At 36.9% G+C, this 20065-nt stretch overlaps 1 protein-coding gene across 1 annotated transcript in view; it reads left to right on the forward strand.

Moving 5' to 3' along the window:
- MARCHF1 (membrane associated ring-CH-type finger 1) overlaps positions 1 to 20065 on the forward strand; it is a gene marked incomplete at its 5' end in the record, with an annotated part of 134657 nt that overhangs the window by 67895 nt on the left and 46697 nt on the right. Inside the window, one exon of the mRNA XM_082760238.1 lies at positions 16428 to 16478. Within this exon, the coding sequence (XP_082616364.1) occupies positions 16428 to 16478 (51 nt within the window). The remainder of the gene's footprint in view (positions 1 to 16427; positions 16479 to 20065) is intronic.

Genomic DNA, 20065 nt, shown 5'->3' on the forward strand with positions numbered 1-20065 from the left:
GGGATAGAATCATAGTTTAATGAGCCTCCCAACCAGGATACGTATTTGAAACATCTTCAAGAAACCATATGCTTTAACTACTGGGAGCCATGTATGAATAGCAGATCACTGACACCCAGAAACACTAGAATTATCAAGATTAGATGAAAGAAAATGTATATTACTGAAATGATGAACCATCAAGTTGAGCTTGGAAAGAATGAAAGTAAACTGAAATCAGAATATTGAAATTATGCCTTCATATTTTGTCTGTATTGTGAAATGGGAGCAATAAAGCAGATACTGAATTTGTCTGCTTCTCTAATGGTATTTTCCAAAGTCTTTCTTTTTTCCTGGCTCTGTATGATAGTGTTAAAACTAAACCAGTTCTATGGAATTCAGTTGTATGCATCTAACTTTTAAAAGAAACTAAACTCTGGAAGCAAGTAAAGGAAAAAAAATCTTTTATAGTCTTTGCTTGACCATTCAACATTTGTTATCAGTTAAATGTTAATTTTTTAAAAATCAGGCCTGAGAATTGAGTGATCGTTTGACTAATGTTTTTCTTTCTGAGGCTCTTCCCTCTATTAAATTCTTCCCTAGTATCTCAGACTGTGAAAGTGTCATTTTGCTTTTTCATAGCAGTAATTTGAAAGAATGTGTTTTTGTATGAGGTGAAAAAAAAAAAAGTTGGGACTAAAGATGTTTTTTTAGACCTAAAAGAGTCACTTGAATACCATCTACATTTTAATAGCTGTATAAATCAATGTTTGCCAGAGCTGGGAGGCCTGGTTCCCAACTATGTGGAGATAGGTGCTGCTGAGGATGCTCTGTGAGCATCATACTGCAAGCTGTGGATTGCTGCCTGGGATGAGTGAGCCAAATCTTCAGTGGCACTGGTTCAGGGTGATGCTGCGTAAGTCACCAGATTTACTTCAGATGCAAGTGGCAGATTGTTGTTTGTTTTCTTCCAGCAGTAAAACCATTCCTGGAATTCCTCTCCAACATGGACTGCTGGAAGTCTAAAAGCGCACTGCAGACTGGGAATCTAGAGCATTTATCATGTTAAAGACCCACTGTAGTGAAAAGAGAGAAACTATAGTATTTCATTAGAAAATAACAATAGTCATTCATGTGTAATTTTATTTCACATTGTGTGTCATGACTAAGAGAAGCAGGATTCCTTGGTGAGAAAACAGAAAGAATAAAATGGAATCAAACAGGCTTCACTGTTGCCAGCAGTAATTGAAAAAAGGCAAAGCATAAGGTATTAACTGGTATCTAGGATGGTAATTAAAATGTTTCATGAATAAGAGAGTAAATAATTTCAGTGATGTTTTTAACAGCTAGAGCCTATGCAGACAGACAGACATAAATGAATGGAATATTGTGTGCAAATACTTAAGTCAATTACAGTGTCAGGACGATACTCCCAACTCATTAGTTTAAATTCTATGCAGTAATTAACAGATATGAATAAAATAAATATAGTCTACTCTATATTCTGGTAAGTAGCTATTTATAGGCACTCTGGGAAAGTTTGAATTATTGTCTGTCCTAATTATGCCAAGGACTTTTTTATTAGGCATGAAGGTCTGACTGGGAGGAATTAACAACTGCTTACAATGTCTTTACATTAGAGCTAATCAGATAATTTGGCAGAGCCTCCTCTTATATTTTGGTGTTATTTTTTCTTTTCTTTCATTTCTGAATCTAAATGTGATTACTAAGTTGTGTTCTTGTCAATAAAGTCTTCCTTTGCCTAAGTGAGGGTAGCCTTTTCTCTCCCTAAGCCAGTGTGTCCATTCTCTCTTGTCTCCAGACTCTTTTTCCCCTTTGGTGTTCCCCTTTCCAGGAGAGATCTCTGTTACAGCACAAAATCTGCCAGGGTGGAGCCATCAGTAACAGTGGTGAGGTGTACTCATCCTTATCTCAGCACAGCTTTGAGATGAATGTGCAGGTTGTGCCTGTCTGGGAGCAGAAGTCATGTAGAAGGCCCCTGCTGTGAGTATTTCTGACTTGCTGGTCAAGTCTGCTCCAAAATAGGTGTCCAAGTGACACTGCTTCCACACTTCTTTTGACTTGCGTTATTGTAAGTGGAAAAGAAGATTAAGATTCATTCTTTTAATTAAACATTAATATAGCTATAAAGAAAAACAACAACAACAAAAAAACACTTTTGTTTAATAGTTTCCCTCCACCCCTTGGCTAAATATATGAATATATATGAATAGGGAGGCAGGCATGTGAGTACTAAGAATAAGCCCAATTTAGTTGTAATTTCTCCAGCATCTTTTCTCTACTGAATATTTCAGGAAGATTAAAATGCAAAACAAAACAAAACCACAAACAACTGTGGCCTAGATCCTGAACTTTGTTGACCTAAAATATTTCAGACATAACCAAAATATGGATCTAGCCTTTGTTGTGGCAGCTCTTCAAAGGACTGGAGTAAATGACAATATTTTTTTTTTTCAGCAATAACCTAGTATTGCTTTCTGCTGCTAACTTCTTTGTAGGATGTCTGAGTAGCTTTACAGGTACAAAGCTTGCCTGTAAACAAAAATAGTTATTTCTGCAATACAGTTCTGTGGCAGCATATATGAAAACCTCCTGGTCTGAAAGTTTGTACTGCTTTGATGGTTGATCCATCATTTTGAAGGATTTGTAGAAATAAAGCTTGAATGAACTTCAGTATTAGTTCTGAAGCAGAGAGAAATTGCTGCAGATACATGTTTTTAACCTGAGGCTATCCATTTCCTCCAACCTTTCTACACATTTCAGTGTGAATAAACGTATCACTTTATGAACTATCATAAGAAGCTTTGCTGAAAAGAGTTTTAAACTTTGTCGTTCAAGCACTAAAGTTGATATTTTCCTTCGAGATTTAGAAGGAAGAGTTGCAATGTTCAAATATATATAATAAAATATACATTACATAATATATAAAATAAATATTATATAATAAATATATAAAAAATATATGTCTTAACATATAATATTAAGATATAAATATATAATACAATAAAATAATAAAATAAAATATATAATGAAATAAAATTAAACAATGAGCCCCAAACTATCAGTCTGATTATTTAACTATTAACCTCAGTTAATCTACCATTAATATGTACTTTGGGATTTGCTGAAGAGGTGGGAAGGATGCCGATGAATGAATCTGTGGAATCTACATGCATCTCAGGTTCAGCTGCCATGACATTCCTTCATGTCCTTATGTTTATTACTTCAAGTTTGTGATTCAGGGGTTTCAGACATACCAACACTGTATGGTAAGAGTACTAGACCTTTGAATCTAGGCCTACTGGTACAGAATTAAATTATTCAGCTGGTAACATTTCTGATTTTTTGGCTGCATCTGGCAGTAGCAGTCACCAGGGTTCCACCAAAGTTCTCTTAATCCCATTCTTATCCAATGTCAGTAATTTATGTGAGCTCTTAAGAGTGTATTCCTGTTTTTCGTTGTTCTTGTTTTTTGTTAAATCTATTTCATTCAGTCATCTAACAGTCTATTCCTGCAAACCAATAAGATATAGTTTGCCATTATAACTATCTCTATCACAGATACATGTGTAACCACATTGTTCTTGCAGTTTACAGAATTTGGGCTTGGACTTAAGTGCTTTTCTCATTGGTGTGACTGAAAGAATAACTTAGTCAAGATGTTGCATGTTAACAATAGTTATTAATAATTAATAATTTAATGATAGGACAAGGGGAAATGGTTTTAAACTAAAAGAGGGGAGATTTAGATTAGAGTTTAGGAGGAAGTTCTTCTCTCAGAGGGTGGTGAGGCACTGGCATAGGGTTTCCAGAGAAGCTGTGGATGCCCCATCCCTGGAGGTGCTCAAGGCCAGGCTGGATGGGGCTATGAGCAACCTGGTTGGTGGGAGGTGTCCCTGCCCATGACAGGGAGGTTGGAGTTGGATGATCTTTAAGGTCCCTTCCAACCCAAGCCATTCTATGATTGCAGTTTGAGTTAGCTTGGAGGTAGCAGTGTATGTATATATAATTTAAAGTATTATACACAAAGTGGCTGGAGAATAATTTAGGAATTATAACTTGAAATTTTATGATTAAGGACAACTAATTGCAGCAGCTTTATACTAAAGTGTGCATCTCTATCTTTGATCAAGAACTTAATTTTATCTATAGTTTTGTTCCTATTCTTGTTGCTACTGTAAGTCAGAAGGTTTAGGCTGAATAATGAATCAAATTGGCCAATGATTATAATAACAAGGTTATAACAGAGAAAATAATGTGAGGGAGAAGAAATGGGTGATTTGAAATACGAAATGTAGCTTGATTTTTTGTGGAAGTATTTTTAATGAAATGTGTCAAAATTACTGAATATGTTTTAAGGACCACTGTGACAGGGTATTCTCTTTAGGTACATATTTTTCTGATATAAAAGCAATTACACAAGATACCAGTTTTTAGAATGGCATTTTAGGTGAAAATTCAGAGTGAAGTACTCTGATTTACACTGATAAGACTGTGGCCTGTCATATGTGCTTTCTTATTGTGGTATATAAGGCTCATATATCAATATATTTTGCTCTGGAATTGATTTCCATGTTGTTTACCTCATTTTCATTCTTTTTTATTCTGCTTCAAATCCTGGGCACTTGTTCAACCAAATGCCTGGATATCCTTTAGAGGACTGGGGAAAATGCTGTTTCCATCATTTTTCCTTTTGCTTGGAGGAGTTTGAGTTCACAAAGATGACATAAAGCTTGTAATCAGATAAAAAAAAAATCTAAAAACAGTGACAGGTGAACATACAGCACATATCAAGGAATGTGGTTATAGCTGTGTTGTAATTGAAGCACTTTAACTTTGTGTATTTAATTCGTCTTTTGTCTTTTGATAAACATTTGGCTGTTAGACAAGTGCTTAGCTGGCCAGAATCTTTCATCTTGGGTATTAATTGACTGGAATCCAGCAGGTCACAGTAATTGGCAGACAACAAAGTGACCTCTGAATTCTGGCTTCTGAAACAGGATAGTTTGTCTTTTCAATTAAAGAATTTGAATATATTGATAGTTAACAAAGAGAAGATTGAATACCTATCATACTGTGAATTAAAATTTGGGTGACATGGTCCGCAGACAATTATCTCTATCTACTTTCTTTAAAAAATAAAAATGAAAAATTGGATTTACTACTCCTTACTTGCTGCAAATTTTATACTGACCATCAGGAGTGTTCAAACAGGAAAGGATCTTTGCAGAGACAATGTGTTCAGGGAAACATCCCAACAGACAAGAAACAAATGTCTTACCTAAAAAACAAAGAAAAAAAAAAAAAACGTTCAGTGAGTCTGAGTGGACTCACTCTGAATCTTATGGAAAAGCAAAATTTCATGATGTACTTGGAGCTTTTGAAAACAGATACATGTATAGTGAGTAGTGGACCATTTGAAGCTGAAATCAGTACTTGAATGAAAAAGTAAACACAAGAGATCCTTATTGATCAGGGATGAAAAATGCTTAAATGAGTTATCTGTAAGAGATAATGTGTGTAAGTGACAGTGCTACTTGATTTAAGGATTCTGCAGTGAAGTTAATCATGTTGCTTGTCTGTTCATCATACAAGACAGACAAAATGAGAATTTGATGTCATAGGAAAGAGGATTCTTTTCCACTTCCATGTTCCACAGGTCAAACCTATTTAAGAAGGGTAACATTGTGAATAACTGTTATATTTGTATATATAGAGAAAAAAATGGTGCTTGTCTTCATTTTCTATAGCTGAGTAATGCCAAGAAAAAGAGTATAAAAATAACATTTGCAGTTTTCCATGGTGAGGTATCTTTATCAACGACACCCAAACACAGCACCTCCCATAGCATGTCTCCAGGAATAAAAGAATGTGAATCAAGCATTAGTGCGATCGTGTGGGCTGTGCATAATTGCCAGGTGACTTAGACAGTAACAACCAAGTAGCAGACAGAGGTTTTGATGTGTGTAAATCTATCACAAAGTGTATTACTGCCTGTTCCAACTGAATTGCTCTGATTAATGTAGTAAGATGATGGAAATTAAATAGGCTGTAGTTAGAAATTGATATAAGAATAATAAAGCTCAGAGTTTTTGCTGAAGAGGAGTATGTTAGGAAATAGCAGTGGAACACAAAAATGTTAGGAAGGTGTTTGTAGGCCAAAAATCATTTGTCAATGTGACAAGTAAGTCTTCTATAGACACCATGTCAGAAAAGTTAGAGCAGTGTATTTGACTGTCGATATGCATGCAATTTTCTGGCTAAAACCAGACAATAACAAATTGATGCAATTAATTTCCCTCCCTATAGCTTACTCTTTTGACTCTAAAGAGCGAATTCTTTATTTATTTTTTTTTTATTTCATTATTGTTTTCCTAATACCTTCTTCACATTTAGTTAGTTATATTATCCCTCACTGCATTTTTCATCTAATTCTATTTGTAAACAGCATTCCTTCAATCTTTATCATACCAAGGTATGTCACTCAGGTATAGACTAGCAGCTTGTTATTTTTAAGTTAAAGTCTTCCTCTGCTTTTTCCCCATGTCTTTTTAACAAGAAGGTAATGGCAGGTTTCACTTGTCCACCATCTATCTTTGCACCTTCTAATTTTCAACTCAGTGGTCAGCTTTGTAGAAAGACAGGAATCACTTCTATGTTGCTAGGAAGAAAAATGCTACTAGGAATGAACATTTTGGCAGCTTTTCCCCATCTCCAGCAAAGTTAAAACCAGAAGAGCAAAGGCAGCTAATTAGTGTAGGCTTTTCGTGCTTGATGCTTGGTCTTCACCAAGCAGTCAGTGAGCCAACAAGAAGATAGACTATTTTAGACGTGCATTTTTTGCCTACTGAGAGTGACTCAGAACACCCAATCATGGAGAACAACCTCAGATTAAATGCTGGTGATTTTTCCTAAGGTTAATGTAAGTAAATGAAATCTGGTTAGTGTGAAAAATATAACATGCTGATCTTGCAAGTTCAACACTTTGGGATCATAAAAAGCAACCTAAGTAGCAAAAGGCTGGATTCAAGGAAATCAGGGCTTACTTCATTATTGTATTTTTACAGAAAAATGATATAATAAACATGACAGTTTACAACAAATGTACAATAAGAGTGTATGTGCTGTTACATTGTAGCATGGCTCTCTTTCTCTCTTGCTGTTTACAAAGAGGATAGAAAGACTAGGGGAGCCTTCCTAGAAAACTGTTCTGTAATCAATGAGAACCCACTGGGCTAAAGCCCGGTGTTTGTCTGTGCCTTCTGAAGCTCCCACTGCAGATCATATCGTGCTTGATGGGACTCAGACATCGTCACAGGAGCTCTCAGAAAATGCTTCGTTAGGTTAATGCACTGACTGGTGAGGGTGTTGCTGTTCATCAGCTCTGATGGATAGATAAAACAATGCTTTCTTTTTGAGTAGAATGGCACCATGTCAAAACCAATGTCATGGTTTTGTCTGTGACAGAGTTAACTTTCTTCACAGAGGCTCACACAATGCTGTTTTGGACTTCTGAAGAAAATAGTGGTGACAGCACGCAGACGTTGAGCTGTTGCAGAGCAGCGCTGGCCCAGAGGCAAGGCCTTCCCAGTTCCCCCTGCTGACCTGCCAGCAAGGGGCCAAGGGTGCCCCAGGAGCTGGAGGGGACCCAGCCAGGACAGCTGGCCCAGGCTGCCCAAAGGGATGTCCCACACCACCCGGCAGCATGCTTAGCGATGAAAGCCAGAGCCAAGGAGGAGGAAGGGGGACGTTGGGAGCAACACTGTTTGTCTCCCTGAGAAGCTGCCCCATGTGAGGAGCCCTGCTGGCCTGCAGCGGCTGGCACCTGCCTGCCAGGGGGAAGCAGCCAGTGGGGCCCAGTCGGGCTTGTGCCTTCCCCACCGAGCTGTCCTTGCCCCAGCCCCTGAGCTCTTGCACTGTTACCTCTCCCTTTCTCTCCCCATTCCACCTGGGCAGGGTGGGTGAACGGCTGGGGCTGCTGAGCTGCCTGATGGGACTGCTCCACAGCACAAATCTCTTTGCCAGTAGCTGCAGTCCCCTGTGTTACCCTACATCAGAGGAGGCAGAAAGATCCATTGGCACCAGGTGGTGTGTTGCTTACTGCCTGGGTCTGTGCTGGGCAGCATACAGTTTTGCTTCCTAGGAAAGAGGTGAGTGGAGAGATTTACAAAAAAAAAATAATTAGTGCATTGTATTGAACAATACAAAATGATGGTACTTCTTATTCACACATTTCTGTTGGTACAAATCCCCTCAACTTTCTTTATTATTTTAATAATTGGATGCTTTGGACATGGAAATGTGTCATACTTCAAGCCTGAATGTTTTAACATCTTATCTGTTTCAGATATTCTTTCTGAAGGATGCTTTGTTGCTGAGGGATATGTACACAATTTGTGATATTTTTGACATGTTGGAACTTCATAAAACTGCATATATTGGAAACTTCCCCTGTGGTAACTTGTTCAGTTCAAACCTGAGTCATTTGGGGCTGGGGCTGGATTTTTGCACTACATCTTACTGACTTGTATAAAGAAGTAACTAATCTGCAGCAGCTAGTCTGGAGAACATGAAAGGCTGTTCTTAGGTCAGTTTAAGATTTGTTCAAGTTCATTTGCTCAGTGAGGGAAAGGACGTGATCTCCTTCAGCCTCTGAACTGAATCAAATGACTCCTCTTTGGCCTGCATGTGAAGGGGGGACTTAAAGTCACTTGCAGCCCCCAGACCCTAGCTGTCTTAATTGCAGCAGGAGCAAGTGCACTTTGCTCTCACAAAGCAGGAGGTGCTAATGAGCAGCAGCCTTTGACTCCTGTGTATGGTTTCTGTGTTGTAAAGATTCATGTTCGCCCTTGAATGTTGATCTTCTGAAATCCCGGCTTTTTGTATTTTCAGTTTTGTTCCTTTAACCTTATTCTCATTAGTATAAGGCATTGCCAGAAAGCATTTTCCAAAGGAAGTTTCTAACTAGCTGCTTCTCTCAGAATCAGTCAAGGACCGTGATGTGACACACATTGTAAGTTTACTGAGATGTGTTGAACTTACTTCCAACTTCATGATTATTTCATTCCTAGTTTTGGCAAGGGCTTCTTGGAACTTTTCACTTCTCCTAGGTATGGTGCAACAAAGTAAGATGTGAGCTGTTACAGGAACTGAAGTTATGGCAGGTGAAGATGTCTTTCTACCTCAGAAGAGTTTCCAGTGGTTAGTACAAGCTGCTTTCTGACTGTAGTCTATCAACACCTGCGCTGTTTCAAGGTTCATTCACTGTGTTTTTTTGTTGTTGTTGTTGTTGTTGTTGTTGTTTTTTAATGTAGTAATGTATTTATACCAGTTTTTAAACAGGTTTTAACCTTGTAGGTCTGTGAAATACAGAGAAAGAAGCTGAATTCTGTAACATGGAAATTGTCCATGTAATTGCAGGTAGAAGTGTCACTGTGAAACCCTTGTATTGTAACAGCAAGCCCGCTATTGACTTATCTTGGCCTGTGAGGAAAACTGCTCTGAGCCTCATTAAAGTGTAATTAGCATTTTCAAATCAAAAGGATGCTGGATCAGATTCTGATATGTTTCTCATGCTTATTAACAGCTTATGCTACAGATAAGCTGTTATATTGTGTTCAGTGAAACTGCTGTGAGGTAAGATAGGAGAGAAAAGGACTGAAGCCCATTAGACATACCAGTACAAGAAGCAGCTGAAGTAACACACTGATATGTCTGTGGCATGCATTTAGTGGCATTACGGGTTTCTCTTCAGAGGGAAAAATGGGAAAAACGTTGAACAATAAAATAATTTCATTAATTTCATTAAATGTTTATCTGTAAGCCTTACTGCAGCCAGAGTACCAACATGAGATGTGTATGGCCTTGGGTGCCATAAGTCTGACTACAATGCAAAAGCAGTCAGGGGACATTTGACCAGTAAAGCACATGTACGTGATTCTTCTGAAAGGCTTCCCAGCAGCCCACTAGTGGGGAGGTTGCTGTATCCTTGCTTACACCCACATACAGATAGACATATACATATGTGGAAAATACGCAACTTCTAGGCTAATAAAATTAACTTCTTTATGTCATGCTGATTTAAATTGTTTCCACAGATGATAGCCAGAATGGCATGTTTGAAGGGCTTCAGCATCCTAAGAAGCTTATTTGTGATAATTAGCTGGTTTTGTATGGCCCTGCTGTACAATGTAGACCTTCAGTCTGTTTAAGTTAATCTTCTTCATGAGCTTTTTGCTAGTGACTTTGTAGATGATTTGACATAAATTTTGACCTTCTTACTGAACTTACTGACCTTCTTACACTTAACATTTAACAAAATAGTTTACAAATTTGCTTACAAAGAAGGGAGATTAAAAAAATATATCTTTTTTTTATCTTTGAAGAGTTTTTTTTTTAAATACCAGAAATTTAATGTTTAGTGATTTAGTGGTATTTCTAAGAGCAGTCATATGGCTAATTGTTGAATATTCAGAAGTTGGAAAAAGTTATATAAAATTTGTAACAGCACAGAAAATAATTCCATCAATAATGAAAGATAACTGTCAATTCCAGCTTAGCTTCCTTCCCAGTGTTATTTTGTGACTGCAATCTGCTTTGAATTCCTTCCGGGACTCAAATTCCCCAAATCAAAGCTTTTTAGAAATTTCCAATTACCCTGATGGTTGTTAGGATCCTTCCAGTAGAGAAGAGGTTGTCCAAGTCCAAACTGGCCAAGAGGCATGTGGTATGCTCAGGCAGTAGGAACTCTCTCATTACCTTCTCAGAATAAGTAGCTGTAAATAAATATGTATAGATGTGTATTCATTTTAATAATTTAGACCAAAAATGAGAAACTGTGAAATAGTTTTTGAATAATGTAGCAATAAACAAAATGTAGGAGATGCTGTTTTCCTGGATGGCCATGCTCAGTAGTAGATAACAAGGAAAAAAAGTGCATAAATTTGCATATCTATACATGTAAATACATTTATATATAGGTAGATATGTTATATACTCTTAGATGTTTTATGTAGAGAGATGTGATATAGCATAAAAGTATAAATAATACATATGTGTTATTTTATTTTTTTAGTAGCTCTTATTTGTCTTTTGTTATTATTATTTTAGTTAAAGGTTACATCTGCATCACAATAATATTCCCAGAGGACTTCTCTTCTGCGAGTTGACACTTTGAATCCAGCTGGTTTTTGGTATTGAAAACATTCTGGGTTCCACAGTAAAATTATGCGTGATGTGCAGTAATTACACCATGAATTTATGTGTTAATTAATTATGTGCATTTCAGTTTCTCTTTCTCAGTTAAAGTGAATGCTGCCTGCTTTATGTTTTTGTCTTTCTGTTTTCATGTTGAGATACTGAAATAAGTGTATTGTATAAGTAATATACATGTAAGTTTGTTAATTCATCTTAATTTTTCAAGATCTATAGATTTCCAACTACTGACACTGCGATTTGAGATCATCTACGCATGTGGTAGCTAAGGACCTAAAGTGGAAGACTTGTCTGTCCCTATTTGAAATTCCAGAAGTGAAAAGGTGCTGAAAAAGGAGGCTCCTGTGGGGAGATTCTGTGATTAGTTTCCGATGCTGCTGTGCTCTCTGCAGAGAGATGCTGTGCAATGTTAGCAAGCTGCTGGGGTCAGCCCCAGCGGGGCTCAGAGCCAGAGCTGCAAGAGCAGCTGAAGGAAGCAAGCCAGACAAACATATTGGTGGACTTGAATAGGCTTTGCTGCCCAGCAAAATTTAAAATCACTAACTGTGTGTAAGAAAACTCACTGCAAGAGTCAGAAAGCAACCAGCTAATCCACAACTTTCCTCCCTGTGATGAGAGCCTGAACTGTTACAGTGGTATTTTAGGGATTTGTTACTACTGCCCTTCTCCTCTACCCAGTCAGTTTTATTCTCTTGCTGTAATAAAAATGCAGTTTGTTAGTAGTGTAAACCACAGTTGCAAGATGGGGGAATAAATGTATCTTTGAGCATCAGAAGGTTTAATGGGCTTGAATTTAAGCTGGTCAGTGCAAAAAATACCAGTTCAAGAACCCCATCTAGTACTGAATTGAAATTTTAGTAGGTTATTTAATGACAGAAAAAGAGTGATTCTGTGATTTTATTTTTAATTCTTTTAACTTCTTATTAAAACTGGAGTTGGTTTCTTCGCATAGTGCAGGGGACAGGCACACATATAACTCCTCCCAGAGCAGTTCCATGAACATGTCATAGTCTCAAACTTCATGGTATTATTTCTCTTTCTTCTTGTCCCAGAATTTGTATTGAAGATTGAATTGCATTTTCGATAGCATCCTTGTAAATGACCTTGGTACAACAGAAATTGGGAAATTTACAGACACAGACTACTTTTCTTCTATATTTCTGTAAAATAGTTATAGGAACTTGTTTCTATGCTATCACATGTTCAGAGATACCCGATTAGTGTTTTATTTTTGAAGTTGCTGGTTATGAGGAGGGAGCAGGAGGGATAAGCATTCTCAAGTCTGCAGATGTAACACAGGAAAGAAAAGATGAGATATTGCTGGAACAGCATGTCTGGAAGTAAGGAGAGGCATCCCGGGGTGGTTTTTTGGACTGCATAATGCAACATACAATGAATAAAGCTGCTTGGCTACTTTCTTCTGGGGGAACGAGGTGTTCTGATGAAAAATGCTAATTAATCTAAATTCAGAATTTCAACAGGAAGCTGTTTTGGTGAAATTTTTCTTAAGGACAAATATTTCGCAGACATTTTTGAAGCAGAGCATTGTCTGTTTCAGAGAAATGTTTGGTATGTTTAGTGCAAAGCTTTTTTTTTTTTTTCTGTATAAAACCCTTCTACTTATATCAAAAAGATACTTGAATGAATCAAAAAAACCAAAATGCTGATTTTTCCTCCTCATATTCATTTCCATCCAGATTATAATCAGAACAATTTCCAAGTCCCAGTTACCCACCAGATGGAAACCTGGTTTCCTATGCTCTCTGTGTATGCTGGTTGTCATGCTTTACTTGATTGACACCATCATTGAATAATGTATCAGCCAAAAGTGCAAAAGTTTTTTTATTATCATTCTAAGTGCTGAACAATACTTCAAAGTTGATGGATGTAATTGTTCCATTCCTTCAAATAATAGGGTAATAAAGACTCCTTTGGTACAAAGTTAACAAGGAGCTTTTGAACAATGTTTAAATACAGAAAAAAAGCAAAGTGCAGACTTCAGAGAACACCCTGTGTGTTTAACAAGGAGCTGAAAAAGAAAACCGAAAGGCTCGTGTCTATTGTGGACTCTTGGACGGAGGTGATTTGTTGAGTGGAGAAGAAGGCAGTTTCAGAATTTTAGCAAGACATAGTTCTGCATGTTTTGGTTTTACTTTGCTCAAGGGCCAGCACTCTGCATGTGTACAATTACACAACTCAGTCAAGGAGATCAGAAACCCTAGCTACAGGCATTAAACAATTCCTCATTTGACGTGTTAATCGAAAAGGTGAAGGCTACTTTTTTTCCCCCCAAAATAATTGGATTGGAAGTACATGATACGACATTTATGTGATGCACAAGAATATGCATAGATGTTTGAACACGTATTTCTTTGGATATAACCTTTCAAATGTAAAATAATACTGAATGCACGGAGAAACAATCTTTATTATCAGTGTACAGCAAGCTTGTAAGAAAAATGTTCTTCAATACAGTAAGTTCATCTTCACTTAAGATAAGTGAAGAAGGTAAGAAAAGGAATCAATTATTCTTAACAATGTGAGTATTCCATAAAGATAAACCATTATAATGGAATTATAGAACACAAGCAGTCTTTAAGGACAGCATATCAAAAGAGATATTTCCATAACTTATCTATTCTGTTCTTTCTTTGTGCAAACAGTCATGCAAGTTCAATGTGAACTTGAATGAGGAATTCTATCTTCGATTTATGTATGGTTATTTAGTGCAACATTTTGTGTTTTATTTGTGCCCTCCTTGGGATAAATCACCGTGGAATGCCTCAACTGGGAGATTATGATTAAAAAACAAACAAACAAAACCAACTATTTTTTCTCTTGATTTCCCAAAGCTGCAGAGAGCCAGCATTCTTTCTCTTAACCTAGACCATTCAGTGGATGAGCTAGTACTCTGCAGGTTGGATGCTAAGAGTCGTCAGTGGGTCTGGACCTCGTAACTGAAGTAAAGGAGATAACATGCCGTAGTGAAGAATGGATCACGTAAAAATCCTAGAGAGCTGTAGCCCGGGCACAGATTTTAAAAATGGATCACTGATGGCAGACAATTAAAAGAAAAGAAGTTGCAGTTCCAGAGTTCACTTCACTGTCAGAAAATACAAAATATTTATTTAGGCCAAGTGGTAGAGGATAAAGGTCCCGTGCTTTTAGCAGGGAGTTTCTCAGCTATGAACCCCATTTGTAATTCCCAACTGTGAAAGGGGAATTAATTTCATGGATCCATAACTTCGATTATTTTGGGGTCAGAGCTGAGCATCTCTGAACATTGACCCAGAAAATACAAAGTATATTTTCTGTGGACATAAATGAAGACATTCAAAATTGTATATATCGAGTGCTGTCTAGAAAGTATAAGAAAATAGTAATTTATTAAGCATATTTGCCCAAGCTATAGTGGATAATGTATCACAGAAATAATCAAATCATAGAATACTTGAGGTCAGGAGGAGTCATCTGGTTCAGTTTCCTGCTCAAAGCAGGGCCTACCTCAAGGACAAGGTATAATAAATGAATGATAATTTGAACATTTTTTAAAATTCTTTCTGGAAATGAAGAAACTCTGACAGACAAACCTGCAGGTATTTAAGTCCTGAGAATTAACGTGAGTGGTAGAATTAAATGGGGAATGATGTATGGTTGGGGAGTTCAGTGGCACTGTTTTTTTGAGGGCAGGAATATGTTGTGCTACCAACTGCTGGTGAAGGTAAAGTAAAAAGAGTGCAGTATGTTAATAGTTGCAGTGCAGAAGATGGATAGTGCTGAGGGACGGAACAAAAACACGAGCTATTCCTCGTCTAAAGGAAGAGAGCTGTAGGAGGTATATGTGAAAATGCAAGTTGGTTTGGAGCTTTCTGTACAGTCTAAGAAATGAATATGTATCTGTGCCTGTTCGTCATTTTGGTGTGCCTACTGGAGTTGAAATTGAAGCAGCAGTTTTAATAGGAAAATGGCAAAGTATTTTTTTTTCCTAAATATTCTCTAGACTAGAGATGAGTATTCATGGTATAGCAAATTTAGACTTTTTAACAGTCAGCTTCCGTGTTTTTCTGTCATTCTTGAAATTAAAGATGAGGAGAGATGGGTTATAATGAAGTTAAAAGACTTTTATTGACACGTTTGTAGGAAACTATTAATTTATTTGTAAGCCTGGCATGGTGGTGCTTCTGTTCCGAATTAAGCTGCACAGGTGAAAGCTCTGCTTTGGTTTTTGGGCCTTTCCCTCAACCCTCAGTAAATAATCTAACACTCTTGCATGAATGGTGTCTAGTTCAACCCTTTCTAGGTAAAAATCAGTCTGATTTTTATAAATACTCCACCTTAGTGTTTGAGCCTATATTCTCACTGCTGAGAACAGCATTTCTGTGATTGCCATAACATGAATTTACCATGGGGATGAGCGTTCTTTCCAAAATAAGCATAAATACTGAAGAAATAATTGAACGATTGCTTCACTTCCTCATTAGAATTACCAGAAAACAAAACAAACAAACAAAAAAAAACAAACAAAGCAAACAATTAAAAAAAAAAAAACAACATACAGTATTGTGCTCTAGAAATGTAGCTTATCAATGGATTCTTCGTTAATGGGTTTCAGTCTCCTGGTGTTACCTACATGGGTGTTTGTGGGGGTGAGAGAGGAGGGAGGGTGGGTGTTAAATTGTATCTGTGACTAGTTACAATTTGTTGTTCTCAGGGCGTTAAACACGAAGTCATATAGAGCTCTTTAATCTTCCTGAATGATGAACTCAACTTTTTTGGACAGGGATATGCTCAAAAAGTTACCCTAGAGTAACTAGGTGGGTTTTATTATTTGTCACACAATATTTTTGTTCGTACAAGAGTAGCAGGTTGCATGAGAAGCCATGGTAGTACATTGACTTTTCAGTCTAAATGCTGTTATAAACCCACCACCAACAACAAAGGAAAAAAAAAAACAACAACAACAAAAAAAAAACACACACAATTAGGTGCTAACGTTGTTTTCTTGCAGGCCTTCTGTCAGCTTTTGCTGATGTAAGTCACATGAATGTTGTATTGGCTTAGTTGTTGAGCATTCTTCCACTGTGTATTCCCTTTCCAACCTGAAGGAGAAATAGCAGAAGAGAAACTCTGTGCATTCACAATCACAAAAGTACAACTTTTTCTTATTTATAAGTTGCTATAAGTTTTTTGCATAATCTAATTTTGTTTTCCAGAATGACAAATCTCCAGGGCGTTCCACAAGTCGATCGAGTAATATTTCAAAGGTATGTAAAATCTATTTCCTTTATGAGGAATTTAACGAAAACTAAATTTATCAAATACAATATAGTGCTTCATTTAATTACATATGCATTTCTGATGTTTTCTTTACAAACATCCCATTTTGAGTTTTTGCTGCCTATCATTATGGCTACCAAATAAAATTCATCTTAAAGTATAGGTATACAATTAGTCATGACTTTAATATGTGTAGTAATAATAATAAGTAAGTAACATGGACTTCTTACACTTGCTTTCCACAACTGCTAACATTAATTAACATTAATATAATGTTCCATTAATGCTTTAGCTTAAGGTAGAATTGCTGCTTAATTTTTTGCCCCCTGCCCCACCCAAATAATAGTTGCTGTAGTGTGTGAACACTGAATTCTTTTTACAGGAATTTATGATTCACTGAAGCCAGGGTTGTATATCTAGATGGTTTTTAGTTTCTAGGAAACAGAGAAGGGAAGCTGTAGGGAGAGGCAGAATGAGACTGCGGTCCTTTGGACTGCAGTCCTTTGTTTTTAACCCTCTTTCTGTAAATTTTTGGTTCAGATGTGGCTGAAATCTCTGCCAAAAAGCCAGAATTTACAGGAAGTTAAAGCTAAAAATTCAGTATTATGGAATCCCAGTCCAAAACATCAGCCATGCTTTATGTTTGTATATAAAGATGTTTTGTGTTTTGTTTTGTTTTGTTTTGTTTTGTTTTGTTTTTCATCCAGAGTACGAACAGTATCCATTGTGCTATTGTCTCTGGGGGTATATCCTTCCGCACTGTACTCTTGTCTCTGGGGTACACATTGTAAAAATGTTTTTTTTTTTTTTTTTTTTTTTTTTCTGAGAGCTCTTTAAACAAAAACAAACAAACAAACAAGAAGTGATTTCTCAGTTAAAGTAACCATCTATATGCTGTATATACACTATATTTTTATATTAAGAAGAACAAAAAAAAAAAAAGAAGGCAGGGAAAAACACAGACATTATATCTAGTCTGTTCTAGGATGTAGCAGAATCTCTTCCTGACTTGTTGGCTATTTTTAAAAAACACCTAATTATATACTTACAAGCTTGATCTCAGTCAATTATATATATTATTTTCAGTAACATTTTAAAGGCATGTCTATATTTACAATCATTGTAAAATTATGTGGATTTGATATTGCTTTTTCTACTTTTTTATGCAATATGCATTACAAAATGGCAAATCATAAATATATTCAGTGGTATGAGGCATTCAGTGACATTTAGTTTAAAATAGTTTCTCCAGAAATCAATATAGATGCTTATTAGAAAGGGTGCTTGCACCTTCTTAGGTATTATATTTATAAGCAGGATTTTTAGAAACACTTGTTTCTGTTTATGTGAAACTACCTGCTAGTGAAACTTTCCTAATGCTGAAAGATGTTTGCCTGGAATTCTAGTTTGCAGTCTATTGTTTGATTCAAAATGCCTTTTTTCATACAATGGGAGAATATGTATGTAAAAGAAAACAGAAAAACAAATACCAGACTTTTCAGGTTACTATCACATGGCACAAAGTAATAGTAACATATACTGCATCCCAAAACAAAACTGGAGGCTTCTGGATGACATAAACTAAATACCAAAGGCAAGAGCTGCGTTCTGTGCAGTGTCAGATCCTATACACAATAAACATCTCAATTTACAGAAAAATTAGCCTTCATTCAGAAATATAATTTAATCAAAATACATCGTTTTGATTTTGAGGCTTTTACTATTTGCATTTGCCTGTTTGCGTAAACTAAAAAGGGTTAAATTGAGAGTTGCATTTTAATAGTTTTGTATATTTGTGTATGCCAAGATTGGTTGCGTATGGAAATCTTGGTCTGGAGTAGATTAGCCATTGCCTGGTATCACTGGATTTTGCACTACCCTATTTGTGAAATGGCACACAGCAAAGATTCTGCAAACACAGATTCATATTTCATAACAGTTTTAAGCTGTTTATTCATTCAACTTGTGTTTTAGCCTTAAAGAGGACACTTGAGGTTTGCAGAACATGCTCAGGCAATTTTACATACTAGGTACATTAACTCTGAATTGCATGGTAATACAGATTAAACTGAATTGTTGAACACTTGATATGTCTTATCTGGACATAATGAAAAGGAATAGCTCTGATTTGCCATTTACCAGCTACGAGTTATTATGTACCTATTTAATCCATAGATTTTAAAATCCACCATTCCCTAGAGGGGGGGGAAGAAATCCATGCTTGAGTCTTACAGTTCACTTCTGCTGTCCACTGAGAGTGCCAAAATGTAGGATGTTGGGAAGACTGTTTTTATCTTGCATGTATATTTCTGATAAGAATTTCAGTAATAATCTGGCCAAATGTGAAGACAAAACCTAATGTGTTTAGGTGTGATTTGAACACAATTGTTTGGAAAGTCCACTGTGATACATGTTACTAAGTAAGTAAAATAATAGCTGGATAATATGTTTCTGTACATGTACTAACATAAAATTAGGCCAGTCGTTTACAGATTATTTTCTTATAACTATGAAATTGCATAGCTCCACCGGTGAGAGATTTTTTTAACATGAGAAATGGAGTGTTTTATCAATACGGTAGGAGAAGAGCAAAATCCTACACTTTGATTTTGTTTACCTGGCTTAGTACCGAACCACGCACCATGTTTGTGAGCAAGAGCAGGTGAACACTGAGCCTGGCAGGGCTGCAGCTCACACTGTCCCTTGTCCCCATACAGCACGGTGCTTCACCCCTCCTGCACTCAGCACTCCTGCGCCTTGCCAGCAGTATTTTGCTTGGCAGGCAGGAGGGAGAACTAATTCACGCAGCCATCTCTGTGTGTGTTCCAGCTCATTACTGTGACCTTAAGTATCCCACCTGTGTGGTAACCACCGAGTTAATTGCAGGGTTTTAAAGTAGTCTCACATCATTTTGTACTCTCCATCTCCTTACTCTGCCTCTGTCCTCGTGCTGCTGACTGACAGGCAGCTATAGCTCTCTTCAGTGGGTATCCATCTGGGACGTTCACTCATTACCTTCAGCCTATGAGTCATTAAAACTACCCTGGGGTTCCAAGAGCAACTACTTCGGTTGGTTTTCCAAGCAGAGGTGATTAGGAAAATGTATTGGTGTCCAATTTGTGCCACACTTATGGTAATAATGTAGATTTTTTCCCACAGAATCAATGAATGGATAAACAGGTGTTGTTGCCTTCTGCCCTGCTAGCACTGGGAGCAATGGGTCCTCTCTGGGACTAACCTGCAGTGCCTATTACTTCAGAGTGACAAAGTGGAGTGATTCCTGAGTATGGCTTTCAAAGCCTATATTAATAAAAACATAGAAGTACTGGAAACGTGAGTTAAGAACCAGCCTCGCTATTGTGTTCCTTTTGTCTTTGTAACCCTTAACATTTCTCTCCCAACCATCTCCCAGACGTAGTCTTAAGCACTGTTCTGGATTTCAGAATTAGAATTATTTTCTCCAGGTGTATTTAAACTCTAAGTAAATGAAAAAAATTTACTTTGTTCATTAGATATTTGCCATCAGTTAATTCTTGGCACTGTAGCTTTTCTCGGTAAATCGTTTATGTCTTCC

This window comes from Aythya marila, assembly GCF_965140915.1.
Source record: "Aythya marila genome assembly, chromosome: 4".
NCBI lineage: Eukaryota > Metazoa > Chordata > Aves > Anseriformes > Anatidae > Aythya > Aythya marila.